The 27,695-nt window shown below is 46.8% G+C and overlaps 1 protein-coding gene across 1 annotated transcript; it reads right to left on the reverse strand.

The window, feature by feature from the left end:
* Positions 1–5,401: 5,401 nt before the first annotated feature.
* Positions 5,402–27,192, reverse strand: LOC144179213 (uncharacterized). Its single transcript, XM_077707476.1, has 4 exons — positions 26,870–27,192; positions 19,254–19,421; positions 13,338–13,562; positions 5,402–8,028 (listed from the first exon to the last, which is right to left on the reverse strand). The coding sequence occupies exons 2-4, from the start codon at positions 19,413–19,415 to the stop codon at positions 6,046–6,048; spliced, it is 2,370 nt and encodes a 789-aa protein (XP_077563602.1). The 5' UTR covers positions 19,416–19,421; positions 26,870–27,192; the 3' UTR covers positions 5,402–6,045.
* Positions 27,193–27,695: the final 503 nt, after the last annotated feature.

Consider the following 27,695-nt stretch of genomic DNA (forward strand, 5'->3'; position numbering starts at 1 on the left):
CCGTTGTATAGCGCAAAGAAAACTTCCGGTGCATTTGAGGCAAAACATATGTAATTAACCGGCAGCGCCCGCGTTAATTTAGTTAGGGACGCTCGTGATTTTTTGATAGTAAGCGAAAAAAGTGGCAGTGCAACCCCGGCATGTGCGGGAGGAAAAGCAAGCCCAAAAAGAACAGAACAGAACTGTTAGAATATTTCGGGACCATGATAAAAAATATTCAATATTTAAACCCAGGCATAATCTTCCTAGCAATGCATTTGTGCCTGTCTGTGCTGCCGACTTTAAAGAAATAGATGTAAGGTTGGTTTTTGTAAGCTGGCTTCTCCATATATCGTGTTGCACAGGAAAGCATGCCCATCTGCGGAAGGAGCATAATTACAGAAAACGGCCGTAACTCTTTTGTTGCTGAAAGCATTCCGAAACAAATTTCGAGACAATGAGCCGCTAAGAGGACTGTAGCAGTCCTCCGAGAAGTTTTATTTACTTTTCGTGATTAGTTTGTTCACAGTGAAGTCGTAAACATCACGAAATTACTGTCTGCTGTCAATACATAGCCTTCTACGGGGGAGTACAGTTACAGAAAACGGCTGTAACTGTTGTTACGCCGCAACCTTCCTGAAACCAATTACGTGGCAATTAGCCGCTAAGACAACTCTAAGATTGCGCACTACAACTCCGCTGGTCATCCGTCTTCACAGAGTGGGATGGCACTGAATTATTTTTTTCTTCTCGCCATGTATTAAGCCAAGTAACAAAGAAAGCTGGGCAAGTTGGTAAGGGGTCATGGTGAAAGGAAGCGTCATCAACTTCACCAATGAAACGTCATCATCAATGAACTTTATCAATGAAGCATCATCATCGATGAAACATCAACTTTATTTCGTCACCGTGACCAAAAAAAAAACGCGCGAAATCGTGGAGGCAGCTGAAATCGCGAAAAATGGGTGACAAGTGTGTAAGTGCGCCCTTCATATATGTGTCTAACCTTGAAGTTGACTATCTGGATGCTACTTAACAGAAGGTTCGCTTTTGTCTGGCCCAAGTCATGCAGTATCTTATTTTGTGTGTTATCTCTTTTCTTCGTCAATATATTTTAGTGTTTTTTTTTTTCAATAAACGTCTAGTTGATAGTAGCGCTCCGTCTCGTTGTATTTGTTTCTCCAGGATGTGGTTGTTTCTTCGCGCTTCCTTCCCCCATGTATGAAGCGGTTTAATATCCCTGTCACACGCGCCAACCTAATGTCATTTTAGACGAATGAGATTCGTTTCAAATGACATTCGTTTTCTGCATAGGTGCTACACGAACAAACCAAATGTCATTCACGTGTGATGTCAATGGCAATCGGTAGTATACTTGGCGCACTCGAAATTGCATAGAATGATGATGTAATCCAGATAAACGTTTATATTTTGAGAAAAAGTATCTAAAATGCTTTAGCATGCGTTATGCGCACTTTTTTAGGCCGTAATTTGTTGCAATAAGTCATACGAAGCCAAGACAAATAACAAGGAGATCCGCCATGATCCATACCGCAATTTGTCCACAAACATGGCGGCATGCATGGCGGCACGCGGGGACGACGCCGCGATGAGCGACGTGAAAAAGGCTGTCGCCGGCCGAGCGAACGTCTCGCTCTCGGACCATTGCGTGCGTTCGTTTGGGTTTCCCGCGGCATTGCGGGCGCGCGCATTTTCCGTCCCCATGCCGACGGCAGCCATGTTGAAATGGTTGAAAGTTGGAAAAGCCGGGAACCCATGCGGTCACACTGAAAGCGGAAGTAATTCATTCAAAGTGCTCAATAAAGCGAGCGAAAGCTTTTAAAACAGGCAAGATCAAATAAAAAGTGACAAACAATAAGTTTCTTATTTTTTTAAAGATATTTTTTTCTGGTCTTCTGCTGTTGAGAGTACGCAGTTGGTCCGAATTCACAGTCGAATGAGTTCTCTGGACTCATTTGGTACCGAATGTCATTCGCAGCGAATGTCATTAGACTGAGTCCGTGTGACAGCAGACGAATGTCATTTGAAACGAATCTCATTCGTCTAAAATGACATTAGGTTGGCGCGTGTGACAGGGGTATAAGTTTGACGTCTGACGCATTGTCATCGAAACAGAGGCGGCTCTCATCTGCAAGCACCTCGCTGTTAATGCTACTTCGACGACACACCATGTCAGCACCCATAGCTGCGCTCTGACTTGATTCTTTCCAGCGACGCTAGTGACGCCGCGCGGAATTTGTCCGAAGCCGGGAGATGGTGATCGGCGGACCGGTCGCCCCGGCGGAGGCGGCCGGCGGCATTCGTACGGCCCCGCAGAAGCGAAAATAAAACAGTAATCGCTATATTAGTGAACGAAAATGCCATATAAATAGGCTGAACGAGCGTTCGTTTTCTCTAAACCTTCTTGAAGATATAAAAGCGGCGCCTAAATGAAAGAGTTTTGGGCCTCATCAGTGTCTGCTGCGGAGAAAAACATGTCTTTAGGACCCACCTGTGCGTACGTGGTGCCTAAATTATTCTTTGCTGAATTACGGCTCCATCATTTAATAGCTAATTCCTTGCTGTGAGGGCGCCGAGTTGTAGGCTTTTTGTATAACCTTGTGATCGCCTTTTTTCAGATACTATTTACATTCACTTCCGATAATATGTCAACCTATTGGCTAAGGTGTTGTTGGCTCAATTCTACTGCTTTCAAACATATATGCAGCAGAGAGTGTCCAATCCGCTTGCTTTTTTTTTCAATGAAGAAACAAATGCAAACTTTTTGCACGCGAAGGCGAAAAGCAAATGTGGGGATGCGTTTATTGATTATGACTGAATATAAAAATAATTATGCTGAAGCAAGATGTTTTAGCAATGCCAGTAATATAACTTTGAGTCTGCTAGTTAAACGCGAGCTCTTGAAAGCATTTGGCAGCACCCCCCCCTTTTTTTTGTTTGGTCACAAGCATCAGCGCACTTAAAAATCTTACCGGCAGTCAAATCAAAATAACATAATTTCAGCCAGGAGATTTCTCTTTAATTATCGCAAGCCAAAAGCACACCTGTAAAATACTGCCTGTATTGTCATGTACGCTTCTATATCACACGCCAGTGTATGCCACATGCACGAGTAAATACGTAGGCTTAAATTTTTTTTTTCATAAAATGCTAACACGTTCGTTTGTATACTACTTGATACGACGTAATGGGAACCTTGTCTTCGCGGTTTTACTGCCCAAAGTCATGGATAAGTTTTACTGCACCCAAGCAAAACACCGCAATGCGCACTTGTCGCCCACGCGGGGTGCGCATGGGCTTCTGCTTAGTGTGCACACAGTGAAAAAATGAACACGCCTAAAGTAAAACGTACACTGCGATGACGTACACTGCAATAATAGAGAGTTTTAGCATAGCGTGCTCCGTCCGCTAACGCTACGGCGGCGGGTAGCGGGGCGCGACTGGGGAGAGCAAATTCGTCACGGTGGGGTGGATTAGTTCCGCGCGGCCTGCCTTCGCCATGCCCGCTCTTTCCCTCCGCTGAAGGGGCAACCTCCTCGCACTCCCCGCGCGCGCATGCGCAGTCCGGTCCCGCTACCCGCTAACCTTAGCGTAGCGTACGGGAGCCGCTATGCTAAAACTCTCTAATGTCCTAAAACTTAGCGTTGCACATTCTGCAGCAGGTTGCTTGCCCAGTTAGGCGGGATTGTTCTCAAACCACTTCCGTGCGGCCTGAGCCGTGCTCAGCGGATTGCCTCGCGCGCAGCACTTTTTACACGGCAGCAGACACACCCTGAAACGAATCGAATGCTGTCTGATAATCAGCAGCGTATACCTGTGTTCATTTTTTAAAGAAAGTAGTTTTACAAGCGGAACTATGGCCTTTTAGGCCGCTACTTATGGTGACACGAATGTTGCTACGGGGGCCCGATCACCATCTCGTCCGCCATTGCCGTTCTCCGCAGCGCCACCTGTAGGGGCTGGAAAGAGCGGATAGGTAGCAACGTATAGTTCCCCTGTAGCAACGTCTAGGTCACCTGCGATGCGAACGCATGCGTTCCTTTGCCGCCAATGCAGCCGGATCGGGGCTCATCTGAAATCACCCCTCTCCGCAGACCAGCTCTCGTTTCCTGCTCTTCTGTGTCTCTCTGTTGGCAGATTGGCGGCGAAAGCTTTTGCCAAAATACCTCATCTATTGTTACGCAGTAGAACAAGACCCCCAAAAGCGCCGAACGTCTTAGGTACATTTTGAGGCTGCTTATAACGCATTGCCACAAGTGTGAAACTGGGGTGTGACACCAACTGGATAAGTAGTAGCACAAAAAACGGAGAAGGGGAGTCACTAAGCACTTACATTATGCAAACGGAATCGGAAGGTCAACTGCATATAAATAGACAAACGTGTTGGAAAACACGTGCGACAAAATCAAAACCTGTCACGAACTGCGTAACTGGTATTGTATGTGGCATTTCAGTGTCTTGCTGGTTGCTTCCTGTGCCATATTGAACTTTCTCACGTATAACGTTCTAAGCCATTGATCTGGATTCAAGTCTGCATCCATAAAAGCATTTTTTTATTCTTAAATGGGGATTTCTACGCACTGGTGCTGCGCCCCGGCTATATATAAACCGTGTCGTAGTGGAGGGCTACGGATTCATTCAGACAACCTGAACACGCTGACGGTGGCATAACCAGGGGGTGGCCGAACAGGCTACAACCCTCTTCCCCACTTCCAAAATTTTTCTAGCTGGCACTTTACTTTCAGTCATACCTCCACTCCCCTACAATGTTTCTCGTACTGTGAACAGGCCATAGCCACACGTAAGGGCACATAACCACCATAATACAATATCACAAGAGAATCTTGAAATTTGGTTTCGATTTGCACGAGCAAGGCGAAACCAAATTGAGTGAGTGAGTGAGTTCACCTTCACTGTTGTCTAGCATTATGGTTTTGTTTCTGCTTCATTCACGCGAGCCTTAGCGCGAAACCTGCATGAAATTGCGAGATTTTGTGAACTTCGCAAAATCTAGGTTTAACTGTAGAACCGACTAGCTCCTCCGCTTGTGAGGAGCAAGAGTGCATGTGCTAGGAATTACCTGATTTGATGCTGTAGTGCATTAAAAAGCGTATTAGTGCATTAAAAAGCTTCACGATGCCAATATTAAGATTTTCCGGACCCTGCAAACTAAATATTCCATTTTGCAAACTAACACCAGGCCCAACCTGTATCATTGGCAATATCTAGAATAATTCAGATGTGTGAACAAAAGTACTACAGTTGGAAGGATGATGGTGATGGTGGCTATGCCCTTTATAACGGGTCGCCCTCGCCTAGTTCTAGCTCTAACATCTATGTTGCCAGCAGATGCCAGCCCTATAATAGCTTCTAGAAAATAAACAGCATAACACCACTGGAATTGAATGCATCAAAAGTCTTTATTGGCAATCATGTTCAACACCTGCAACCCTTCAACCCAACATGGGTTGCAACATAGACGAGCAGGTGGGATTCATATATTATCTTTCCCAGTGCTTCTACAGGTTGCAGTTACAATGGCTCTAGCACCCGGACAATTCAATTACAGAGTCCTGTTAGACAGCCTAGAACTGAAGCCAACAAGTGCACCGGTCCTAAGATGCACCAAGTAAATAAAATTGAGCCACACTTGTGCTCTCACCAGCATTCTTTGCTTAAAACTACACTGGTATACTTTAAACCCACCCTCTCTATTATGTCCCCCCCCCCTCAAAAAAAAAAACTACGCAGAAAATAGTTTAAAAAATTGCTTTCTGTTCACGAACCCCACAGCAACAGTACCGGATAACAAGGTTAATACAAACTTAACCCGATTGCAAAAATGAAGAGAAATCAATTTGAAGTGCAAATCTGGGCTACAGAAAAAAAAAGACCCATGGAGTGAGTTCTGGTAAGGCAAAGCTGTCTCGCTGTATAAAACCGGAACAACTTTGGCGATTTATAACCGGATGAAATTTTGGTGATAATGACTATGGCAGATTTCATCTTTGGTTGGTTTATGGGGTTGCACCGGTCCCGTTTTCTTCACTGGTTTTCTGTTTCCTGGCCTTCTGTCGGCGTACTCCGGTTTTCTTCACTGGTTTCCTGTCTCCTGGCCCTCTGTCGGCGTACCGGACGCACTCGCTGCCCCTTCGTGAGGATCAGCCACTCTTCCTTCGTCACGGGTCCATCCGGCTCTCTTGGTTGACTGGTCACGACGTCACAGACGCTCAAGTTGGAGTAAATGCACTGCAACTCCCTCGGACCAAGGTCACTCATCTGCTTGGCTCCATTGCTGCTCGGGTGGCAGACTAGCTTGTCCCTGACGACGCCGACAAGCTTGAAGAAGTCTTTCTGCAGGCGTTTGCCACTTTCTTCCAGCTTCTGTGCCACCTGGGTGGGCGTCAGAGACCCCGCCTTCTCAACCCTGCTTGGCAGCTGTGGGTGCCAGGAGACCTGCTCGAATGCCTCCGCCGCCCGCTTCGAAGTCGAGCCAAGCACGAACTGGGCGGCACACTCCACGCGGGACCAGTTGCGCCTCACCAGATGTCGGACGACTTGATCGTCTGGGAAGTTGGGCGGGAACAGCTGGACCCGAACAGAGGTGAGTGTAGGCACGCGGGTGAGCATGTGTGCGAGGCTTTCAAGGAGCTGAGTTGCCACCCTGAAGTAGCCGCAGTGGTAACCCAAGTGGTACGTGGTCTTGTTTGCGGCAAGCCACACACAGAGGCACTCAACGCCCAACTCGCAAATGTTCATGTCCTCGAGGTCGAGTTGCTGAATGGTCCGGTTTTTCACAAGGCCTTCGATGATGATGACCAGCGCCACACTCACCGGTACATGGAGGCGCAGGTAGAAGTCCTTGAGCGCCGTCGTCATCGACAGGTACCGCGCCAAGTCGAGGGCGTCGTGGTGGTTGATGAACTCATCGTGCTCTGGGACGAGGCGAAGGTCCAGAGCGGTGATGTGGTCATTAAGGTTCAGGGCTGCGCTCACTTCGCGCAGTGCTGGCGCGTCCATGAAGGCCAACCTGTGGCGGCCTAAGTGCAAGAGGGCGCCGCACGAAGACAGGGCGGGCAGAAACTGGGCAGAGACTGACTTGCAGTCACCGAGCGAGACCTTTTCGCTTGTGCCGGTCTCCCAGAGCAGCTGGTAGAAGCACTCCATGGACTGCGAGCGTACCTTGTCCAAGGTGAGCAGCTCAAGAGAAGGACAGTCCCGAGCCGCATGGAGCAGGAGCTGGCAGTCGTCGTCGCTGAACACAGCGTTGAGGGAGAGCTTCCGAAGCACTGACGTCTTTTGCAGGGCTTGCACGAAGGGCAGGACACGCCAGTTGCTTCCGATCTTAGCTGCGAGGTGACGGGAATCGCGCTTCCTGGTGGGAGAGCCATACTCAGTTTCGGGCAGGTACCAGTGGCAGTCACTGAACCGTACCTCCTGCAAGGCAACACTTAGGCGAGCTGCCTTGGTGAACTGCGTGGCACTGATCAAATCCATGCTGAAGCTAACCATGGTCAGCTTCTGCAGCATTGAGCCCTCTACGATGGCTTTGAAGACCTCGTCTCTGTCCTCCTCTGTGGCTACGGTAGAGTCGTTGATGACTGTCAGATCAGTCACCGTAGTAGTGCTGACAAGAAAGTGACGGAAGGCAGTGCCGTTGCCGCGAGTCAGAAAAATCGAGCTTACTGCCAGCTTCGAGATGCTCGTGTTTAGTTCCAAGGCCTCGATCACCTGGAAAGTTGAATGGCCGGAAATGGACACGCCGACCATGGTAAGCGCCTCGAGCGTCGTCGTGCCACTCAAGAACTCTGCAATGAGCTCCCAGCCTCCAGTGGTGATCCGGCATGACTCGAATGCAAGCTCCACGAAGTGTGGCATACTGCTCACGGCATTCAGAATGCTCCTCGTCTGCCCCGTTAACAGCCAGCATCGCACAAAGCGGAGCATGGTCAGAGACCTGCTTCGTCGAAGTCCATCGAACAGCAGCTGGGGGTACATGTGGATGAAGACCGCCAGACCGTGGATGCTCTGCGGGAAAAAAAGAACGAAAATGCTTAAAAATATAAATAGCTGCTTTGGCTGCACTATCACTGCTTCACAATTCTTTTGTCGTTGGACAATGAAAAAATTGCTCCTGTTGAAGTTCAGAGTTGCTTCGAACAAGCATGTACAGAGGGAGCAAAGGTGGATGAACGAGAGCATTTTTTGAGTAATGGATCCATAGGAATGTGACAAAAAGGCCGGGTTCATACTGTTGCCGCAACTGTCGTGAAGTCATGTCAAATCTCCGCCAATCAAACTGAGCGAGTTTTTTTACGTTCTTAGATCACAATATGGCTTTGGCGTCAGTAGTCTGAACATAGCCAACCCTTACTCTTACTCTTAAGGCTGTAAGAGTTAGCAGTGCAGGTGCAAACCACAGCAATTGGACAACAGTAACAAGTGCTACAAAATGCAACAGCAGCAACGGCACCACAACAGTACAGGCATAAAGTGCCTTCAAGTGCTAATTGCACAGTCAGTAATAGAATGTTTGCCAAATTCTGAGCGGCTATGACTTAACGTGTCGACACCCCTCTACTCTCATCCAGCTATTCATCAGGCAATTGTTGGATACATAAAGTCTTTTACAGCACAGCAGTTATGGTCAAGTTTTAACTGGAACTGTGCGAGCCAGCCTGAAGTCGTGTGGGTAAATTTGACGTCAAAGCCAACTTTGTGATGAATGCTCCGTAGCACTCAATCTAAAGTACACATCTTGAAAAACTGCGCGATTGGCCACTATTACAGTATTATTTACTTGTAATTACTTGCCATCTGCTGTCAATACACTGCCATCTACGGAGGGAATATGGCCACAGAAAATGGCTGTAACTTATTTCATCAATGCTATCCCGAAGCGAATCGTTTGGGTTGGGAGTAATAAGCTATTACATCAATAAGCTATTACAATAATACCCTATCTACATTTTGTTTAAAATATTCAAAGTAGTTTCAAATATTGTAGAATTCCCATCTGCTGTCAATAGGTGACCAGTAAAAAAGCGCAAAGGCCCGTGGATACATTGTCTGCTCCCGCCACTTCCTGTTCGAGAGTTCTTCTGGCCTCCCATATGCCAGCAGCTTTCATGTGCGTGTGCATGTTTATCTGTTTCCATTGGGGGGAAAACACCAGTGCATAGCGCATTCAATGAATAACAATGGTTAATCCTACCAAGAGCTTCCCTGAAATGTAAGCACTCCGACAAATAAACACGCACACACACAGATTGCTTTCATTGATGGATTGTAGGGTTTAACGCACCGACGCAACGCAGGCAATAGAGAGTTTCGGTTTGGCGTTTTTACGCTTCGCTCCGCTCCGGTAAGCTGCAGCGGAGCGGCGAGCGATTTTCTCGTTTTGCGCAGCGGACCGGTCCTTTCTGACTAGCAGCGCCGTCTGACCAAATTTGGCTTAACGAAACAGAACCGAAAACCATTTCGCCACTTCAACAAAGTAAAACCAGTACGTATAGCTTATTTCTTTATTAAGTATTGACACGTACAATCGTATTGCAGTACTGGTCAATTATGAAAATAAATTTTCGACTTGACGATAGCCACATAATAGCCAACACAGTTGCGTTCCAGATCCATTCGAATCCTTTTCGACGGAAACGATCCAACGCGGCGTTTTGTCGCAGTGAACTTGAATAGTTCTGTGTAGTTTTTAAATCGTTTCGCAATCGCCACTTCTCGCAGCAAGCACAAGTCCTCGTCGATGCAGAACCCCTTTCGCGGTTTGCGCGTCAAACAAGAGCCTGAAGCCGCGGCGCTCGTCGCAGGCGTGGCAGCCGTCTTAGAATAAGCAAAGTTGTCTCACGCCCGCGAGAGGGCGCCCGCATCGCCCCGCCGCGCTAGCGGAGAGGGCCGCGACGGTCCGCTCAGGCTGCGTTTTAGCGGACCGTGCTTCTCGCTCCGCTAGCCCGCCTAGCCACTAAGCGGAGAGCGCATGCGCAGTCGCACTCCCGCTCCGCTTAGCTGCTGAGCGGAGCGTAAAAACGCCAAACTAAAACTCTCTAATGGAGCGTGCCATAATAGTGGACTCCAAATTAATTTAGGACCACCTGGGGATCTTTAACGTACGCCAAATCTCGTACACACGGGTGTCTTTGCTTTTCGCCTCCGTCAGAAAATGGGCCGCCATGGCTGGGAATCAAATTCGCGTCCTTAGCCACTGAGCCACCGCGGCAGATCGCCGGTGTACCGAAAACCACGAGATTTCAAACTGGAAGTGGCAGGAGCAGTCGACGTACAGCCGGTAAAAGGCTTGTCTTTAACACAGCGTTCGTACTCTCAGCCCTATCCTGCCCCACCGGAGTGGGATTTGAATAAAACTACTGCGGAATTCTGAAGTCTTAGCCCTTCGCTTTCGCCTCCGACATGTTTGGAACGAGTATGTTTCAGCAGTTTTCGGATGTAGCTGGTTGAAGTGGAAATCGCTGTTATAGACAAGCGTTTTACCGGCTGTACTTAGGAACCTTGTGCTTTTTACGGGTCACCTATACACAAGCCTCTACAGGACTGAAATGGACAGCCCCATGCTTTCCCGCTAGAATCGGGTTATGAACTAGGAAGTATGCTCAACCACAAGTTCCACAAAGAAACATCTTTTTTTTTTTTTTACGCACTCCTCGGGCTGTAACTCGTTGAGCAGAGCCACATTGCTCATCCACATTCAGAGTAATATCTGGAGCACCCATGCAGACCACCTCATCCACATTCAGAGTAATATCTGGAGCACCCATGCACACAATTGTAGACATAAATCTTGGTGTAATTTGACAATGTTTAGAACACACCAGTGTCATTTTAAAACCTTGTGTGCAAGCTATGAAATACTTGAGTAGCATCAATTTTCTACCGCAACAACCTAACCGCCATCACGGAAGCATATCTGCATCGCAACCAGATTTTCATGCCGTTGTAGAAAAGCTTCCAATGAAAGTACTCCCTCTCCGAAAGCAAAAATTCCTCCTTTGGAAACGAGAACGTTCCTGTACTGTTGACAGTAGGCATTTTTTTTTACCTGAACCGTCTGCACTGGCGCAAGCAGTGCAGCATATGTACATTTTTTTTACTAATTGATATCCCCAGTAGCACTCTGTACTGGTCTGCACTACACTGCACTAATGTGCACCAGTTCAGGTTAAAAAAATGCCCCTAGTGACAACCATCAGAACAAGATGAAAGAGTACCCGCCCGCACCTCACCTGCAGGCAACTGCAAGTGAGGTGCGGGTCAGGGGTGGAGACAGCGATGCCCCGAGAGATCAGAGTCTGCTACAACGCGATGGGAGCACTGAGCACAATCTACCACTACGGCCACGACATTTCACCTGGACATTTTAACGACACTTCGACCGGTGCCGGTAACCACCACGTACTGTGTCCTATTCCTTCCTTCCCCGACTGACTTTTCACGTTTGTTCTGTCGCATTTGCGCTAGTTTCTAAATTATTCTTTAGCTCTGTATGGTTCCCTGTTATTCTTTAGTTTATCTCTGTCCATTGTGTGATGTCGATTTGGGTTTCGGGTATTAGCCTCGTGCACTCAGTCTCAAATCTTAATTGTGCATGTGGTGCATGTGAGCATGTGCACTGAAATAACGTTTTGCTTTTCGCCTCCATCAGAAAAGCAGCCGCCGCGGCCGGGAATCAAACCCGTGTACTCGTGCTCAGCAGCACGCCTAAGACACTGAGCCACCGCCGTAGGTAACCAGGACAAGCTATGCTTTCGCTTTGCATATCCAAGTTTAGATTGGCTAAGCCATAGACTTTTTTTTCCATATTCCACGTTGGAAGCCCCGAACGTACTTTTTACCTCTAACAAAGCTATACCACTTAAACAGTTGCACACTACCCAGGCAGCAGCATGAAAAGTTTATTTTCGTGATTCCCAAATCCCTTGAAATTATGAAATATAAAGAAGACATTTAAACATACAATACACAGGTCTGGTGGCACAAAATACTAATGCACAAACGTGCTTCCTGTGCAAGAGCCTATTCTTCGACGCAGAGAAGGCCTTAAGATCTGCTTCAGCAAGCAACGTTCATATCCCGACGGTGTTACTTTTCTCATTTCGTGGATGCTAGCACTGTGTGGTAAAGATCCAGGAATGAATGTGTGACACTAAAGTGGGTGGATTTTCAGTTTTTGGAATATTCAAGAAAAAACATTGACTGGCTCACGCAAAGTTTTGCATATACGCAGTACAATAATCATATATGCTTTACAAACATCCCCCCGAATTACCTGACTCAGTATTCTGCTGTAAGACAGCCACCACTTATAGGGTGCACATCCTCTGGCTCGTGTAAAAGGGAACATTTGATATAGTGCGGTAACCACAATAAATTTACAACTAAATTGGCACAGCTGTTTGTATGCATACAGTAGTGTCATGTTTAGGCACTACCAGGCACCACATTTCAAAATTCAAAAAGCTTAGTGCCAAAGTAAAATTTCTACCTATTCTGGTTACCCAACTTCTATCTACCTTTCTGGTTACTCCACCAGAAAAAATGGCCACATGTTTTTGTTGTTGCAAATGTAGACAAAAGACAATAGTCGACTGGCGCCTCTGGCAAGTAAATCCCTCCCTTCCCTTTCCCCCGCTCACCTGTCATGCTGTTCTCATTCCTCCCAAGATAACACGCTAGAGGTTTGGTCAAGTCATTTAAATTTACCACGTTCCACTGTTCCAAGCCAGGTGCCTCAATGCTAGCACTGCCGTACGGCCGAGACGCACGTGAATAGAGGCATCCCACTACAAACGTTTATAGAACCACATTGCTCTACTCGACGAGCGTTCCAAGCAGAACGTGGAACCTCTCTAGAGGAACCTTTCATTGCTGTTGCCATTTGATTTTTTTTAATGCCACCAGGTAGCGCGGGCAACAGCAGGAGACTTTTCTCCAGTTGATGTATTTAATTTGCTGCAAATATTACTTATGTATTGATTTTCTACCTTATTTTTGCGTGATATCTTGTTCTTGTTCAACAATGTGTGCAAGTATGAACATTGACACCGGACTTGGGCGTTATGTCGGTTTACAAGACTATTGCGCAGTTTGTTTCACTTTGGTGGGGTGGCTGAATCGAGTCAGACAGACAGAAGACAGACAGACAGACAAACAGACAGACCAACATTTCTGCGTTTAAGTAGCCCAACAAAGACTATCGTCTTTAAAAACACTGGCTTTCATGCGAGCTAGAGGGCATTCACTTCCCAACGATTGGTTGACTGTCCCTTTGACCATGGTCATTAGTCCTGCTGCAATGGAACAGTATTCACCTTGATGCATCTGTGCTTGGCCAGCAGGGAGTGAAGCACAGTAGCGGCGAGCTTGGTGTGCCAGTTGTTCTGCTCAAACCGCCAGTCGAAGCTGAAGGCCTGGATGGCGAGCTGGCCAGGGGTCACCTCTCTGGCCTCGGAGGCCAGGTAGTGCAGGAACTCATTGATGGCCGGCAACTGCTCGGACACCACGGGGCAGATCTCTGTGTCCGTCGGCTCTTGGCACTGCAAGGCGGGAGAGAAAATGATTGATTGATTGAGGGGTTATTTGGCATAAATGTGCGCTATGAGGCACTCCATAGTGGAGGGCTTTAAACTAATTTTGACCACATGGGGATCTCTTATCAACCTATCTACACCCACTGCAGGGCAAAAGGCCTCTCCCATTAATCTCCAATTATCCCTGTCCTGTCCTAACTGCGACCAATTTATCCCTGCAAACCTCTTGTTCTCCTTTGCCTATCTAAACCTCTGCCGCCCCCTGCCACATTTGCGTTCTCTAGGGATCCTAGGGGATCTCTAGCATGCACCAAAATCTCAATACAGGCGTTCCTGCTCTTTGCCCCTATCGGAAAAGCAAAGCCACCATGGCCAAAATCGAACCCAAGTCCTTCGGCTCAGCTGTACAGCGCCTTAGCCACTGAGCCACCGTAGCAAGTGCCGCTTTTTTGTCTGCTTTTTCTCAGAGAGGCTTCAAAATGTACACTCACAATGTCGCTGATTTTGTCTGTTTGCTTTTATATTTTGCTTCCCAATGTGCTCTCAGAAATAAAATGCATTGTGCATGAGAACACTTGATTGATTGATTGATTGATTGTAGGGTTTAATATGCCGACGAAACGCAGGCGATGAGGCACGCCGTAGTGAAGGGCTCCGGATTAAATTTTGACCACCTGGGGATCTTTAACGTGCGCCGAAATCTCGTACCCATTGCCCGTTGAGCCGACCAAAGTTTGCTACCAAGTATTTTAGTAAGGCGCCAAATTTTTGCTTCATATGTCATCACCTCACATTGATTTATGAACTTGCCACTGAAAGTTCTGACTGGCAGGCCTGAATCGTTTAGTCCGCAGGCTTTCAAGTCTCTCCGAAAGTGGACTGCGTAAGCGCTCGCTAGAACATGCGGCCAAGTCCAAAGCCAACGCCCCCGCTTCAAACACAAAGCAAATGCTGTGTGCCCAGAATGCAATGATAGTTCAATCGGATAGGCACCAGTTTTACTAAGGGACCCAAGTTCAATTACGACCATGACATTACAACCATTTTTTTTCTTCGAACTGGCTGCACAAATTGTTTTCCACTGCTGCTAACCTGTACCCCACCGGCCCAGTGGTTAGGTCGCTGGTTTCATGGTGTAAAGGCCCTGGGTTCGATTCCCGGGACCTTATTAACCACATTTTTCATGAGGCTTTGGTGGTTTTCTCTCTACGATGGGCAGATTTGTGTTGGCCTAAACAGCTTTGCTGTTAGTAATTGTGCTATTTTCAACACTACGGCAGACAGTTGCCTCCCTGAACGGCTGTTACAGCAGGTCACAACAAGCACAAGAACTGCATGACAGAAGAACTGCACCTGAGGGAACACGATATAGCGGATCTTGGAGACATTACTAACAGGTTACTTTATGAAAGCTGAAAGTGTTACAATAAAGCATCTAAATACAGTCGGCATGCCAAAGTAACAATTCCAGAGGTCTAGGCCATTTAATTTGCTCTCTCTGGATTAGTTGCTTCATCGTTAATTATTTCCTAATTGCATTGCAAATGGGAGGTTGTAAATATTGGAAATATTGTAAAGCTGTTGGGGAACACTGAAGTAAAGCCCCCATTTCCCCACCTATTGCCAGAAAAAAGTCAGTATTCTAGCTGTGGAAAATGCAGTACTAAGAACAAAACGCAGCATTAATACCGCTACTGCTTGCACTCAATCACTGGAAGATATACTGCTTTGGAAAAAAAAAAGATGAATACTTGCTCCCAATTGCACTCAGACACTTGGAGAGAGGCCAATACACAGCACGCCGCCATGAAATAAAAAGTTGCGGTGGATTTCATAAAGTGATCAACGGCTTAAAATTACTAGGAGATTGACAGGTCGAACTGTAGGCTTTGCGTTCTATACACACTATAAAAGCACTCAATGGGTGTGCCAAATATCAAAGTGTATGAAGTTTTCAAGTTTTGGGTTTTGGAAGGTGCTGAAGTGGAGGGCTATAAAAAATAACTATATGGGAATCCTTAAAGGAGCCATGAAAACAAAATGCAACCTTGTTTAATTTGGAAGACCTAAACTTTGGTAACTGAGCTCCATTCTAGACAATACTTTTCACTGACAAAATGCAATACTGAAAAAACTTTCACATTGCATGATAAGAGGGGATCAGCAGTGACAAATTAGAGGGAACGCTAAAAATAGCATGTCAACTGCACATTAAAATTCTTGTGAAACAAATGAACAAAGTTTGAGGCCCCACTGCTATCGCCCAGTCAGGTTTCTTAGTGGTGGCTTTGATTGGAAGCAGCCAATTGCACAAAAGACAACAAACAAGCGGCCAAAAAGCAGCCTGGGAGTTGCCTGTTTGACCTGTAATCTTTAGCATCTAGCTTATTTGAAGTTTGCGACAAAATCGACATATTACTAGGAGTCTTCAATGAGCCTAACATATTTTTGTCTTCCTGAATGCTTTAACATATGCCGAAATCTCGATGCGGACATTCCCATTGTTTGCCTTTACTGGAAAAACGGCCGGCACAACAAGAGATCACATTTGTATCCAGCAGAAAATTAAAGGGACCCTGCAACACTGAGCAGTGCAAGTAAACCTGCGCGACATTTACACTGCCAGGAATACCAAAGCCAAATATTACACGAGCACGTGAAGCGGTGAGTGCTGAAATCTGTGAAAGATGAAAAACCAATCGCACTGTCTTCAATTTTCCTCATTATGCACTCCTGGCATGGCCTAAACGACATCAATTAGGCCGTGGCTGTCCTTTGGCTGTCGCTGATCAACTTCGTGGTTTATTCCTTGCATTTCCTGTGACGATCTGCCGTTGTCGGCGCTGTGTACCAAGCTCTTCTATGCCTGAACCTGTAGACAGTTTTGGCATTTCCTGTGGGTTTTGAGTGCGCGCGGAGTTCAACAAGGCCACTCGACAACAAACGTTTATTGCTTAAAAAGCGCCCTACCAGCCTGAGCGCGCACTTGCGAGCAGGCGACAATGCCTGCTTTTATGTGGCACCAGACTAGAAATAGACCCCTCCACGTTGCGGATAAAAGGAGAAAACTCCCCGGCCCGTAATATATCGAAGGCCGCCGAAGAAAACGCCGCGAGCCGCCCGCCCTACCCGGGAAAGAGCACGCAGCTTTGGTCGGGCTGTCCAAGGTCAAGTTCAGAGGGAACAATTACACACGATTTCTCATCGCGCATAATTCTTGCGGGAGGAGATTGCTCGGATAATAGACTGTACCCCAAAATACATTCTGAATATTCGACGGTAAGTGTTGCTACTCGATAGTAAGTTGACGGTACCCTCCTTTAGAAAATAACATGCTTCTTAAATTCGGTATGGGGGGAGTGGGGAGATTAGAGGTAAAGTAGGACTACATATGTGACTGCATATTGCGAGATTCAAAGGGATGTCGGGGCATTATTCATATACTTTCACGTTCAATTAAATGTGCGAAAAATGAAGAATCATGTGGCGTAGCTGCATTGTGCTATAGTGGAGGGCTACAAATTCAATTATATCCAAGGCAGTTCTGTTTTGCACTGTAATGACACTACCCACTGTGTCTTACTGTATGGCCATGACAAAACTAAACAGGGCATGCTTAGCATGCAGCTGTAACGAGACTCCACTGAACCACCTTAAGCCTTGACAAAATTCTGTGCCCCAACCAAGGACAGTGAACCCCAGTGGTAGTATGTCTCAGACCAGAAGCCAGAGACCCGATAAGAGGGACTTTTTAAATGTAGCACTTCTATATGTACTACTTGATGCGTCACTTCGCCTCATAAAAATGCTTTAAAAGGTGCTAAGGCTTCCACAGTTCGATAACAGCTTGTGCTGTCTTGCCAGCAACGCATGTGTGCAGAAGTGAAGCCATCCTTAAAGGAGCCATGAACACAAAACACAAGTTTGGTTCATTCAAAAGATTGCCTCGTTAGAATCCCTGACACCACTTTTAATGTAAACTTCGCTCAGATAAGCAGTATAATAAGGAAAAAAGGGACAGGTTATGCGACCCATTTCCTGCAACAGAACCTATGATGTCATACCAGCCAGCTCTGCCATTAGCAGAGGCCGGCAAAAGCAAACGCAAATTAGGCAGAGCTTATAAGCTTGCCGAATGAGCTATTTGCATTTAAATTTAGGCCACGTTTTTTTAAAGCAGTAACGGTTGGACCGACAGTGGAAGCTACAAAAGCACATGTAAACATGGAAGTACCGATGCGTGCTGCTGTTAGTGCTGCACGAACTATGGTTTAGCTGCACAGGGCTGCGGGGCTTTGAGGTTGTTTTAGACGACACTGGCCCATTGATGCAAGCAACGGTGTCTTACGTGACCATATGTGTTGAGCGAGCACTGTTTCACAAAACGAATATTTTCTCCCAGAACAAAAACAAGCCAGGTTAAAACACGGTCAAAAACAAACCTGAGGCAGAAAACAGCTTGCCACGGTATGGTGGCGCCATCTAGGTTCCCTAACGGTAAAGAAGGCTTTCCAGTTGGCTGCAGAGAGGTGTGTTCCAGTGATGTCATTGCAGACCACGAAAACACGATTTAGCGGGAAAATCAAAATTTTCACATAAATTGATTAATTGCCGAGTGAATAAAACATCGTTTGCATCCGAACAAGTGCTGGGAACACTATAAAAACACGAAATCTTTGGAATAAAACAAACTTGCATTTCATCTTCATGGCTCCTTTAAACAGGCTGTGTAATGCAAAACAGTTTCAGCAATTATTTGACAAACCTCACTCAGGAGTCCCTGCCAGTTTACTCTGTGCAAGCCATACTTAGGATTGAGATGATGCTCTTGGTGCCATTGTTCCTGCATTGGTGGCTAGAGATTGAAGTAGCAAACAGCACTAATCTCAAGGCTCGTGGTTCTTCGAAGCACGTTGCTTCGGATGCTGATCGGTGGACCCTAGAGCCACTAGGTGGACCCGTTTCTGTTCACACAAGTGTCCAATAAACCTTGGCACAAAATAGTGTTACTACAATAAACATGCAATAAACCACCAACTGTGCTACCACCAAAGGGACAGACAACAGATCTTTGTGGAGTGCATGTCCTCTAGCTTGTATGAAATTCCGATTCAGCATTTCATGTAGTAAGGTGAACACCAGGTATTTCTAAATGAATCGGTGGAAATAAGTTTAATTTGGCACTAAACGCTCTGAACTCAAAGACTGCGCCATGTAGTGTGCAACACTAACATGCATATGCAAACAGCTGTCTGTTTCAGCAAGTGATTCAAAACCATACAAGTTTTTAAACACCTCTTTTCATCTCGCATGCAGTTAAAAGTAGGTTGCACGGCCCACTGTTATAATTCCTTTTGGCATCATACCAATGATTTGTAGATCTAAAAATTTGTAGATCTGAGAAAAACGTTGTAGGTCCGTATTTAGATTACGTTACATTATGTTTAAGCTATGGTAAGATTTGATTACATTTAGACGAAACCTAAACGCAATCGCTTAGATTACGGTTGTCCTAAAAAACCAATCTAAACTGTTTTCTAGGAAAACCGCTTATATTTAAGGTGTTTTAATACAGGTCCTTTCATTTGATATCGAGAGCTTATACTCCCCTAATATTACACTCCCTAGTTACCTACAAAAACATTCCACCATGCATCCAGCAGTAACAAGCTGCGCGCAGGCAGCAAGAACACTTACGGGGCTGCAACCTAATTCCAGCTCAAGGCGGAAGTGGTTGACCGGTGACGCGAGGATGACTAGCTCCTTGATCAGTTTCTTGACCGACGGGATGCCTTTGTGGTAGCGCGAAACACAAGCGGCATACTTGTGCAGCCTCTTCCGCCGGTAAAGACGGGTCATCGGGATCTGAAAGTATAAGAAAACTTGTTTCCAGAAGCTCTTCAAAACATATTTGAACTGTGTTGACGCAATTTCGTTTATTTTTTTACACCTTAGCACATGCAAGAACTGCAGAGGTAACAAGGGCAGAAATTACACAATTGGCTTTACTTTAAAGGGGCAATGAAGACATCCTTGATCAATTTCAAGCTATCCTTTGACGACCCACTCAGCTCTTGTGATCATTGAGAATTGTTGGGGATACAACTTGGCGGTTTCTCGGCCTCGAGACGTTAGGATCTTGCCATGTTGATGCAAACGTTGCCGCAATTCAAGCAAAGGGAAATGAAAGCTGTGCATAATAAGGGTTGCCAGTACTTGCTACTTTGTAAAAATTAAAACATGCAAGTTTGAAAATAACAGGCATGGAGGAACAGAAGTTCCCAACGAAACTAAGGTGATCAAAAGCAACAAACCAGTAGCAGGGCAACTGTTCACAAGAAAGCCAGGTATGTGGAGTTTATTGCATGAAGCCACGGCAGAGACATCAAATGAAAGCAAAAAATAATAAAGAACTGAAAATGGCCATGTTTACGCACAAAAAAAAAGCGAGAGAACTTTCCCGAAACATTAAAACATCGTTGAGCAAAAAGCACATTAGCCATATTAGGGGCGAAACATCAATACATGGCATCAATACTTCCAGCGTTCTCTAATTTAAAATAAATGTGTATTTTAGCGATAGAAAATCAGAAATACGCGCTGAAAACAATATTTGTGGCCCAAAAGATACAAAAAAGGGCCCGCGCGGCAGCCTAGGCCTCGTTGCAGCATCCAAGTCCGACAGTAACGAAAGGTTCCGATAGATTGCGCGCGAGCACTGGAACGCGGCAAACTTTGAATCGGCGTGAGCAAACCGCGTTTATTGTTATTGAAGCGGCACGTGAAAGGAAAAAGGCTTAAAGCAAGAGTGTTCGTCTCGCATATCTCATCAACAGCCTACTTTGGTTCACCGCATCTCTCCCACTGACCTCACCGCCCCCGTCCTGCGCTGCTAGAATCCATTCTTTCCGGATAAATAATTAGTGCGGACGAATTAGCGTAGCTCGCGGCAGCGCTAAACTGCGCCAGTTGATTCCCCGTGGGATGAGTGAAGAATTGGCGCCATTTTTCGCACTCGCATTTTCGCATGATCAAAAATACAGCCCATAATGAAGGCAGGGGTGGTGTACATGACTATTGCACCGAGAAAGTGAAAGTAAAATCCAGAAACAACGCCAAACAACAATATTGAATTTTAAGGCAATATCGTGCGTGCGCGCGCACGCGTGTGCGAGTTTTTTGTATGCATGCTTTTTATATTTTTACGACAACCTGTTATTTACGCTATTCTATAACAAATTGTGGAACCTCCGCTGATTCATTTTTTCTAGTGTTTCCGTCTTTGTTTTGGAGGGATACATGTAATCTATCTTGTAAGCTTACATTTATAACTTCTTATGGTTTTTTTTTTCAATAAACGTTTGCCTCCTCCTTTTTAAAATTGTGCAGCAATTATTTCTATTTACGGGAAATAAAACGATTGAATGTTTTAACTCTGCCAATTACACATTTTACGAAAAAGCCTGCGGGGATCCGGACATTTCAGTGCACGGACTTTTCGGTGCAGGATGTCTTGATGCAGACCGTTCTGTGACCTGAACCCCAGGATTTCTTTTAATTTAGCTTTAATATTTTAATTTGTGTACCTTTCAAATATTACTTTTGTGCAACATATTAAAATTTTAATATACAAATGAACAGCCCCATTTCTTTATTCTCAAGGTTACTGAAGCGCTTTGATTTTCAATTGACCCGTCCTCCCAGCAGCTCAACCGTGACGAAAAAAATGAAAAGGAAAGAAACCAAGCTGGCTTTAATTAAAGCACGTGTGCATTCACCTTTCGCGATTTTCTCGAATCACCCCGTCGTCGTTGCATTCGGTGTAGGTTCTACTCAAAAATAATCAGCCACTTACAGTGGCGTTGGTAAGGGGATTGACGGGTTGCTGGAGATAATGCAGAAGACCAAAAACTGGCCCATATTTGTGGCGATGAGGCAACGTACCTAGGCCTACATTTTAACCCACACAAATCTGGAGTCATGGTGCTTAACGAGGAAGCTCATATAGCACCAATAAGGATTCAACAGGAAGTCTTACCATTAGTAAATAAGTACAAATACTTGGGGATCTGGCTTAATGAAGGAAAAGGCTACCTGAATGCCCATGAACACCTCAAACTGAAAGGGAGACGAAATGCAGCAGTAATGCAACATACAGCACTTTAAGGATACAATAAGTACGAGGTAGTGCGAGGCATCTGGAAAGGGGTAATGGTGCGGGCGCTCACGTTCTCTAATGCCGTATTATGCTTAACAGATATCTTGTCGGGACTGGAGGTTAACCAAAAGGCAGTCGGCAGATTAGCACTGGGAGCTCACAGTAGAGGCCGAACCGCATGGAGCGTTTTTTCACGCGATTCGCGCGCGTCGGCGTTGCGCGTGCGTTTTTTCGACGCCCGCGTCAACGATCCCGCACCCGCGGCAGCATCTGCCTTGGCTAGAAATTGACGCGCGTCGCGCGCAGCAGTGGGAAGAGCCTGGCGACTTGCGCCAATGGGGAGGCGCACGCTTCCCTTCGCGGTTTCTAAGCGGCGGTTTCTAAGCGCTCGAGACTGCCGGCTGGCTCCGCGGGGGATGTTTAGGCTTACCACCCCGGCAGATATTGAATGGGCGCTTTCACTAGCGGCGCGGAAGATGTTTTATAGTACCGTTTTCGCCCACATTATAACCTCATTTACCGCACAAGCAACTGCGTGCGTGCCTTGAGCGGCATTTTAGAGAGCGCTTAAAAGTGGTCGCTCGAGCTGCCGACACCACTTCGCGGCCGAAGCCGCCGCCATGTTGCTGTCGCCGGCCGCGCCGCGCCGCGCGCAGCGTGCGGGTGGTTCCGCGGCAGCGTCAGCGCGCCCTGGGGCGTTGGCGACGCGTTTTCGCGAGTAGAAAACACTCCATGAGGCGGTACAAGGTGATATGGGTTGGGCTTCATTTGAGGCGAGGGAAGCGCAAAGTAAAATACGTTTTGAGGGGTGGCTTATTAGACATTTAGATGAGAAGAACTGGGCCGCCAGAGTGCACAGGTACGTGTACCTTAAAAGTGTGGACACGCAATGGCGGAAGAGGACGCGAAAGCTGGCGACTCAATGTAACTTGACCGCAGCAAATAAACAATGGGGGGCAGTTAAAAAGCAAGTGAAGTAAACAGACGCTCATGTGGAAAGAGGATGGAAAAGAAGGGATCACTGGGAATCTACAAAGCAAGCAAACAAGAGATCCGGAAAGATAACTTTTATGACAACAATAAAGGTAGTGCGTTGCTCTTTGAGGCACGGGCTGGCTGCTTGAGAACTCGAACTTACATGAGCAAATATTCGTCACAGGATGAGACATGTGTGGGATGTGGCAGGGATAAAGAAACAATCGACCACATAGTAATAAAATGCCAAAAAATTCAGCCGGATAGAATTGAGGGGAAGTCCTACTTCCCGAGGCGCTGGGCTTCGCAGTTGATGGAAGCATTAACTAGTCAGCAGTAGGTATTACTTAGCAGCGGCTAGAGTAGTGGTGGAAAAAAAGCGGGGAGGTCGATAAAATGTCATCCCAGCCTGGGGTAGCGGCAGGACAGAATTAAAAAGAAATCCGAGTTCAGGAGTAACTAAATTTAAATTAGTAAGATAGGCTAGATGGCGCACGCCGTTACCCCGATTCAAAGGGGAGGCCTTTAATCATCATCATCATCCTCATCACCCTCCTGTGTTGGGGGTGCCATTTGTGCCTCTCCACTGTGCAAAGTGGGCGCCGAAAGCTCGTAGACGACTGTTGCAGCTCTCGCCACACCAGCCGATTGATATTTTCTTCCTATTATAATAGGAGAAGGGATGGAGACATCTGCATCCAGTTAATCGCCGATGGGGCCACCGGGGCGAAAAAGGAGAGATTCCTGGAGAGGGGCGACATCGGTATGACTGAGGCCCTTAGGTATGACGGCGGCGCGCGGAAGGGTGCAGGGAGCAAGCTTGCGAAATATTTCGACCTGAATGACGCGGCGATTACGATTTCAGTAGAAACCCTTTTTTTTCACCCGTAATCTTGCCGAGCGCTGTTTAAACAGAATGACCCGACACCAAGGTAAACAAGTGCGCTTTACGAATACAACTGTAAAATATACGTTAGGGCGTCGGTCGAAACACTCCGGAAAGTAATGCTCGTTATGCGAACAAAGAGCAAATAGGACGGCGGGACTGAGTTAATATGCATCCAGGTACAAGTTTCTGCAGTATCGTTAAAATCAACATGCCCGCCTCAAGCTACGTTTTTTTATGAAGGCAACGCGACTTTTTTCTGCACAGCCTGCCAACTCACGCAGTTCTTGCCAGCACCTAGCTTATAACAGCTCTAACTTGAATGTTCGGCCAGCACATCACTTGGTAGATAGCATATATTTTGACAACGTTAATCCCCGCGTAAAAGGCGGGTGCGAGCTACGCGATATGTTGCCCCAGATACCCGTGGCGATGGTCTCGCGGCGCCACAGCGGCTGCCGCGTATATTGAAAGCACGTCACGGGGAAGCCAGTGACCAGAGATGCCTGATAGCAAGAAAAGGACAGGCATGCGCAAAGCGCGCCTGACGAGCAAGTTTCGTGAGCCTTGACTCGGCGGTGTGTAGCGGAAGATGGTGCGGCAATGCAGTTTTGCGCCGCTGCGCCACGCACTCCACATCCGCAAATTTTTGCGGCCGGCTGTACACTATTGTACAGGTCTAAACTTAACAACGCGCGAACGCGTGGTTTTCGATACTTGCAGCGCAATTTGCTGATAGCCATGACCAGCGAGATTAGGTGATGGCTATTGTCAGTAGTTCGGACGTGTAACGTAGAAAAGAGCCCTAAAAGGAATGTTCGGGGTTTATTTTTACGCTCTTCTTGATGTTAGTTGTATGCGTTGTTTTAGGCACGGTGTTTTGCTAGGTCTGATGCTCACTATGCTGTAATTTTAATGGCGTTTTATGTACTGCATCAAAATTTTATATTTTGGGGTATAACAAACCAAAGATACGATTACAAGGAATGCCCTCGAGGGGAAGGGAATTCATACAAATAAAAAGAAGAAGATGGAACCAAAAAAAGTTATGTTGACAAGATAGACCACATGTATCCCTCCAAAACAAAGACGGAAACACTAGAAAAAAAAAAGTGAAAACTTACCGCGTAACGCCGTGCATTTTGCTTTTGCACAAAAATACGGAATCAGCGGAGGTACCACAATTGTTTCTTATAGAATAGCGCAGGTAGCAATAAGTTGTAAAAATATAAAAAGCATACATACAAAAAACAAAAAACTCGCACACGCGTGTGACCGCGCGCGCACGCAGAATATTGCCTTAAAATGGGGGAATGTACGTGATTTACACGCCTCCGTGTTGGTTACCTGATGCACAAAAAGAGACTTGGAACTCAATCTGCTATTGCTTTTTTATTTTTTTCGTAATCCTCCCCAATTTACAAACCAATTAATCGAAATTGTCAGTCAATTACTTTGAATTTCTTTAATTGGTGCTTATCCCTAATCCGTCCATCCATCCATCAAACAGTCCGTCCGTCTACCCAATTTGCTTTGTTAGATTTTGGCCTCCAGAGGCGTTAATTTCTTGTCCCTGATAAGAATATTGAAAGCAATCCATCTATTCCTCAACCCTTTAGCTAAAACGCGAAGTGTGAAAGTCAAAACCGCGAAAACGCTCAGATCTGAGTAAATTGAAGTGAAAAGCGTCGACATGGTACCATTTTTTTCTGTTTCCGGTTGGTGTCGAATATCTCCTTCCAAAACAAGGAAGCATCGGCAATAGCTGCGCTGCACGTATCGAAAGCCACGCGTTCGCGCGTTGTTAATAATTCTGACCTCTGTACTCGCCCTTCATGATCGACAAGTGCATTGTCTAGAACAGCCCCTTTTCGCGATTTTCACGCACGCGCCGTATGTCTAGAGAGCTTGTATATCTAAGCTGTTTGCTGGACCAACCGCTAAAAAAATAGCTGGCGAAAGCAGCCACGTTTGAAACTTCGGAAAGCTGCAAGGAGCGCGGCACACTCTCCCGCGGGGAGAATCTCTCAGGGTCGACGACCTTTCAAGGACAAGAAGCGCGGGCGCCGCCGACTCCCCATTGTGTTTCCCCCCTGCGCCCATTAGAGACGAAAGGCGGAAAGACTTGAGACACCCTCGTCCCTCGAGAAGGGTATACAAAAAAAAAAAAGAAAAATGGTTGCTGCAGCCGGTCATTCCGGCCTCGAAATGGCGACGCAGGGTCGTCGCGATTTTGGACAAGCCAGCATGCGTTTCGTGCTGAGCGCTCTTCGCAGTGGACGCCCGCGTCGCTTAAACAATAAACAAATCACGGACACGCGCTGCGACGCCAATGCGGCAGCTAAGCAAGATGCGAATTATTTGTGAAGTATGATCGCGCTGCTCGCAATCCGCATGCAGCTAATTTTGACGAAACACGTAGGTAACCTTAACGAACCAACTTCGTCCGGCTCATTACCTGCAGGATTTGAACTTCCTTCTAAGAAAGCGTTTGCGAAGTAACAGACGGCGATTTTTCGAATTTCGAATTATTTTACTAAGCACCTCAAAATAACATAAAAGTTATTCGTGTCAAAATTTACGTGCTCCACTCCGGAGGCTACGCTGCTCTCAGCTAATCCGCGGCTAACCACGATACTTCACAAAGGCTGGCGTACCGAGGTGCTGCCACTTGCACAGCGGCGGACGTGAAAGTCCTTCCGAAGTCCCTACGTTCATTTCAGTATTTCCTTTTCAGCTGGCCGGCGTCGAATGCCGCGGTGACTTTCGACAGTCACCGCGATTACGTACAGATTACGCAGCTTCTGAATCTGGAGGTATCTACAGGAAGACTATCAACACAATGTCTCCGACTAAGTATAGGTAGAAGAAAAAGAAATCGTGTGCTCCTGACATTAATTTTCGTGGTGCCTGGCGGGCTGTGAACCAATTTGTTTCATCAAAATGAACTCATATCGGATTAGCGTAAAGTTAAATAGGCGACCGCTTGTACTTAAAACAAACTTCTCAAGGCAAAATGGCTATGCAGATACGGACGGGTCATGTTGGCTAGAACCAGTATTATTGCGTTCTTCTCATCCCAAATGATGGCGCATTGATGACCACAACTAGACAGTCCCCAGCAAAAAATTACTCTCCGCATGCAAAAAGCACAAGTGACCAAGACGATCCGCCATGATACGCAATGATCTATAAAATTAAGTTTCCGCGAGCGATATGCTGGAAAGGTAGTAGTCGGCGGCGGTCCGAGTAGCCACGACTAGGGTTGGGGAAAAAAAGGGTTCGTGCACTTACGTTTCAGTGGACGGCAGCGGAGGGGACCACTGCTCGCACCTACGACCGTCTTGCCACCGAATGAGCTCTCGCCAATCCGTTTGCGCCCAGCTAAAGAGTGGCGACCACAGCGCCCCCTTTTCGGGTCCACCTCCCGACTTTGCCCCGCTGGCGAACACTGGAATCGCCTCCGGCGGGGTCAGTCCGTCAGATTAAGCGCATGCCTTCGCCTTTCAAAGCTGTCTTTTCCCGGTAGCCGCTGCTCCCCCCTCCCCATTCACGGACACACTGCTTTGCTTGTCACTGCATGTCGGGAATTCGCGTGCCGGCACGTGCAAGCTTCACGCCTGTCGCCGCACTCGCCACCCTCACCTAAAGGGAAAAATAAAAGAAAATAATGGGTTGGGTCAAAGTCAAGGGGCTTTGGTTGGGTTCGTTTTGCGCGAAGCTTCGCGATTGTGGGGCGCCGGGACGTTGGTCGAAGGTTATGAAAATTTCAAGAAAAACAGAGCTTCATTCTTTAGGCCTCTTCGATTTAGCCTGCACTTTCTGCACGCCCGCCAGCTTAGCGCAGCCGCCGCCTTTTGCAGAACCGGTCCTGCACTGGCGTCGTCTGCTTCTGCACCTCCTCCATGGGAAGTCTAGGAAAAGCCGTGAACTCATCCTGCACTGCAGGCGCCGCGCGCTGCACTTGAAAAACGAAGAGGCGAGAGCTGCACTACCTGAATGAGTGCAGCAAGTCTCCCAATCGAAGACACCTTTTAACAATTGCGCCGGGCAGCGACGCCTGAACAAAGAAAGTGAGAACTGCACAGCATAAATGAGAAAAGGCACGCGTAGTGCGCAC

This window comes from Haemaphysalis longicornis, unplaced genomic scaffold (assembly GCF_048455015.1).
Source record: "Haemaphysalis longicornis isolate Haplotype H1 unplaced genomic scaffold, Haemaphysalis longicornis Haplotype H1 scaffold_4, whole genome shotgun sequence".
Lineage (NCBI taxonomy): Eukaryota > Metazoa > Arthropoda > Arachnida > Ixodida > Ixodidae > Haemaphysalis > Haemaphysalis longicornis.

Excerpts from the sequence above, each read along its gene's own strand:
- LOC144179213 (XM_077707476.1), bottom strand. The coding sequence starts at position 19,415 with ATGACCCGTCTTTACCGGCGGAAGAGGCTGCACAAGTATGCCGCTTGT. Across the intron at positions 13,563-19,253 it reads TGGAATTAGGTTGCAGCCCC|TGCCAAGAGCCGACGGACAC; the intron begins GTAAGTGTTCTT and ends CCCGCCTTGCAG. Across the intron at positions 8,029-13,337 it reads CCAAGCACAGATGCATCAAG|AGCATCCACGGTCTGGCGGT; the intron begins GTGAATACTGTT and ends TTTTTCCCGCAG.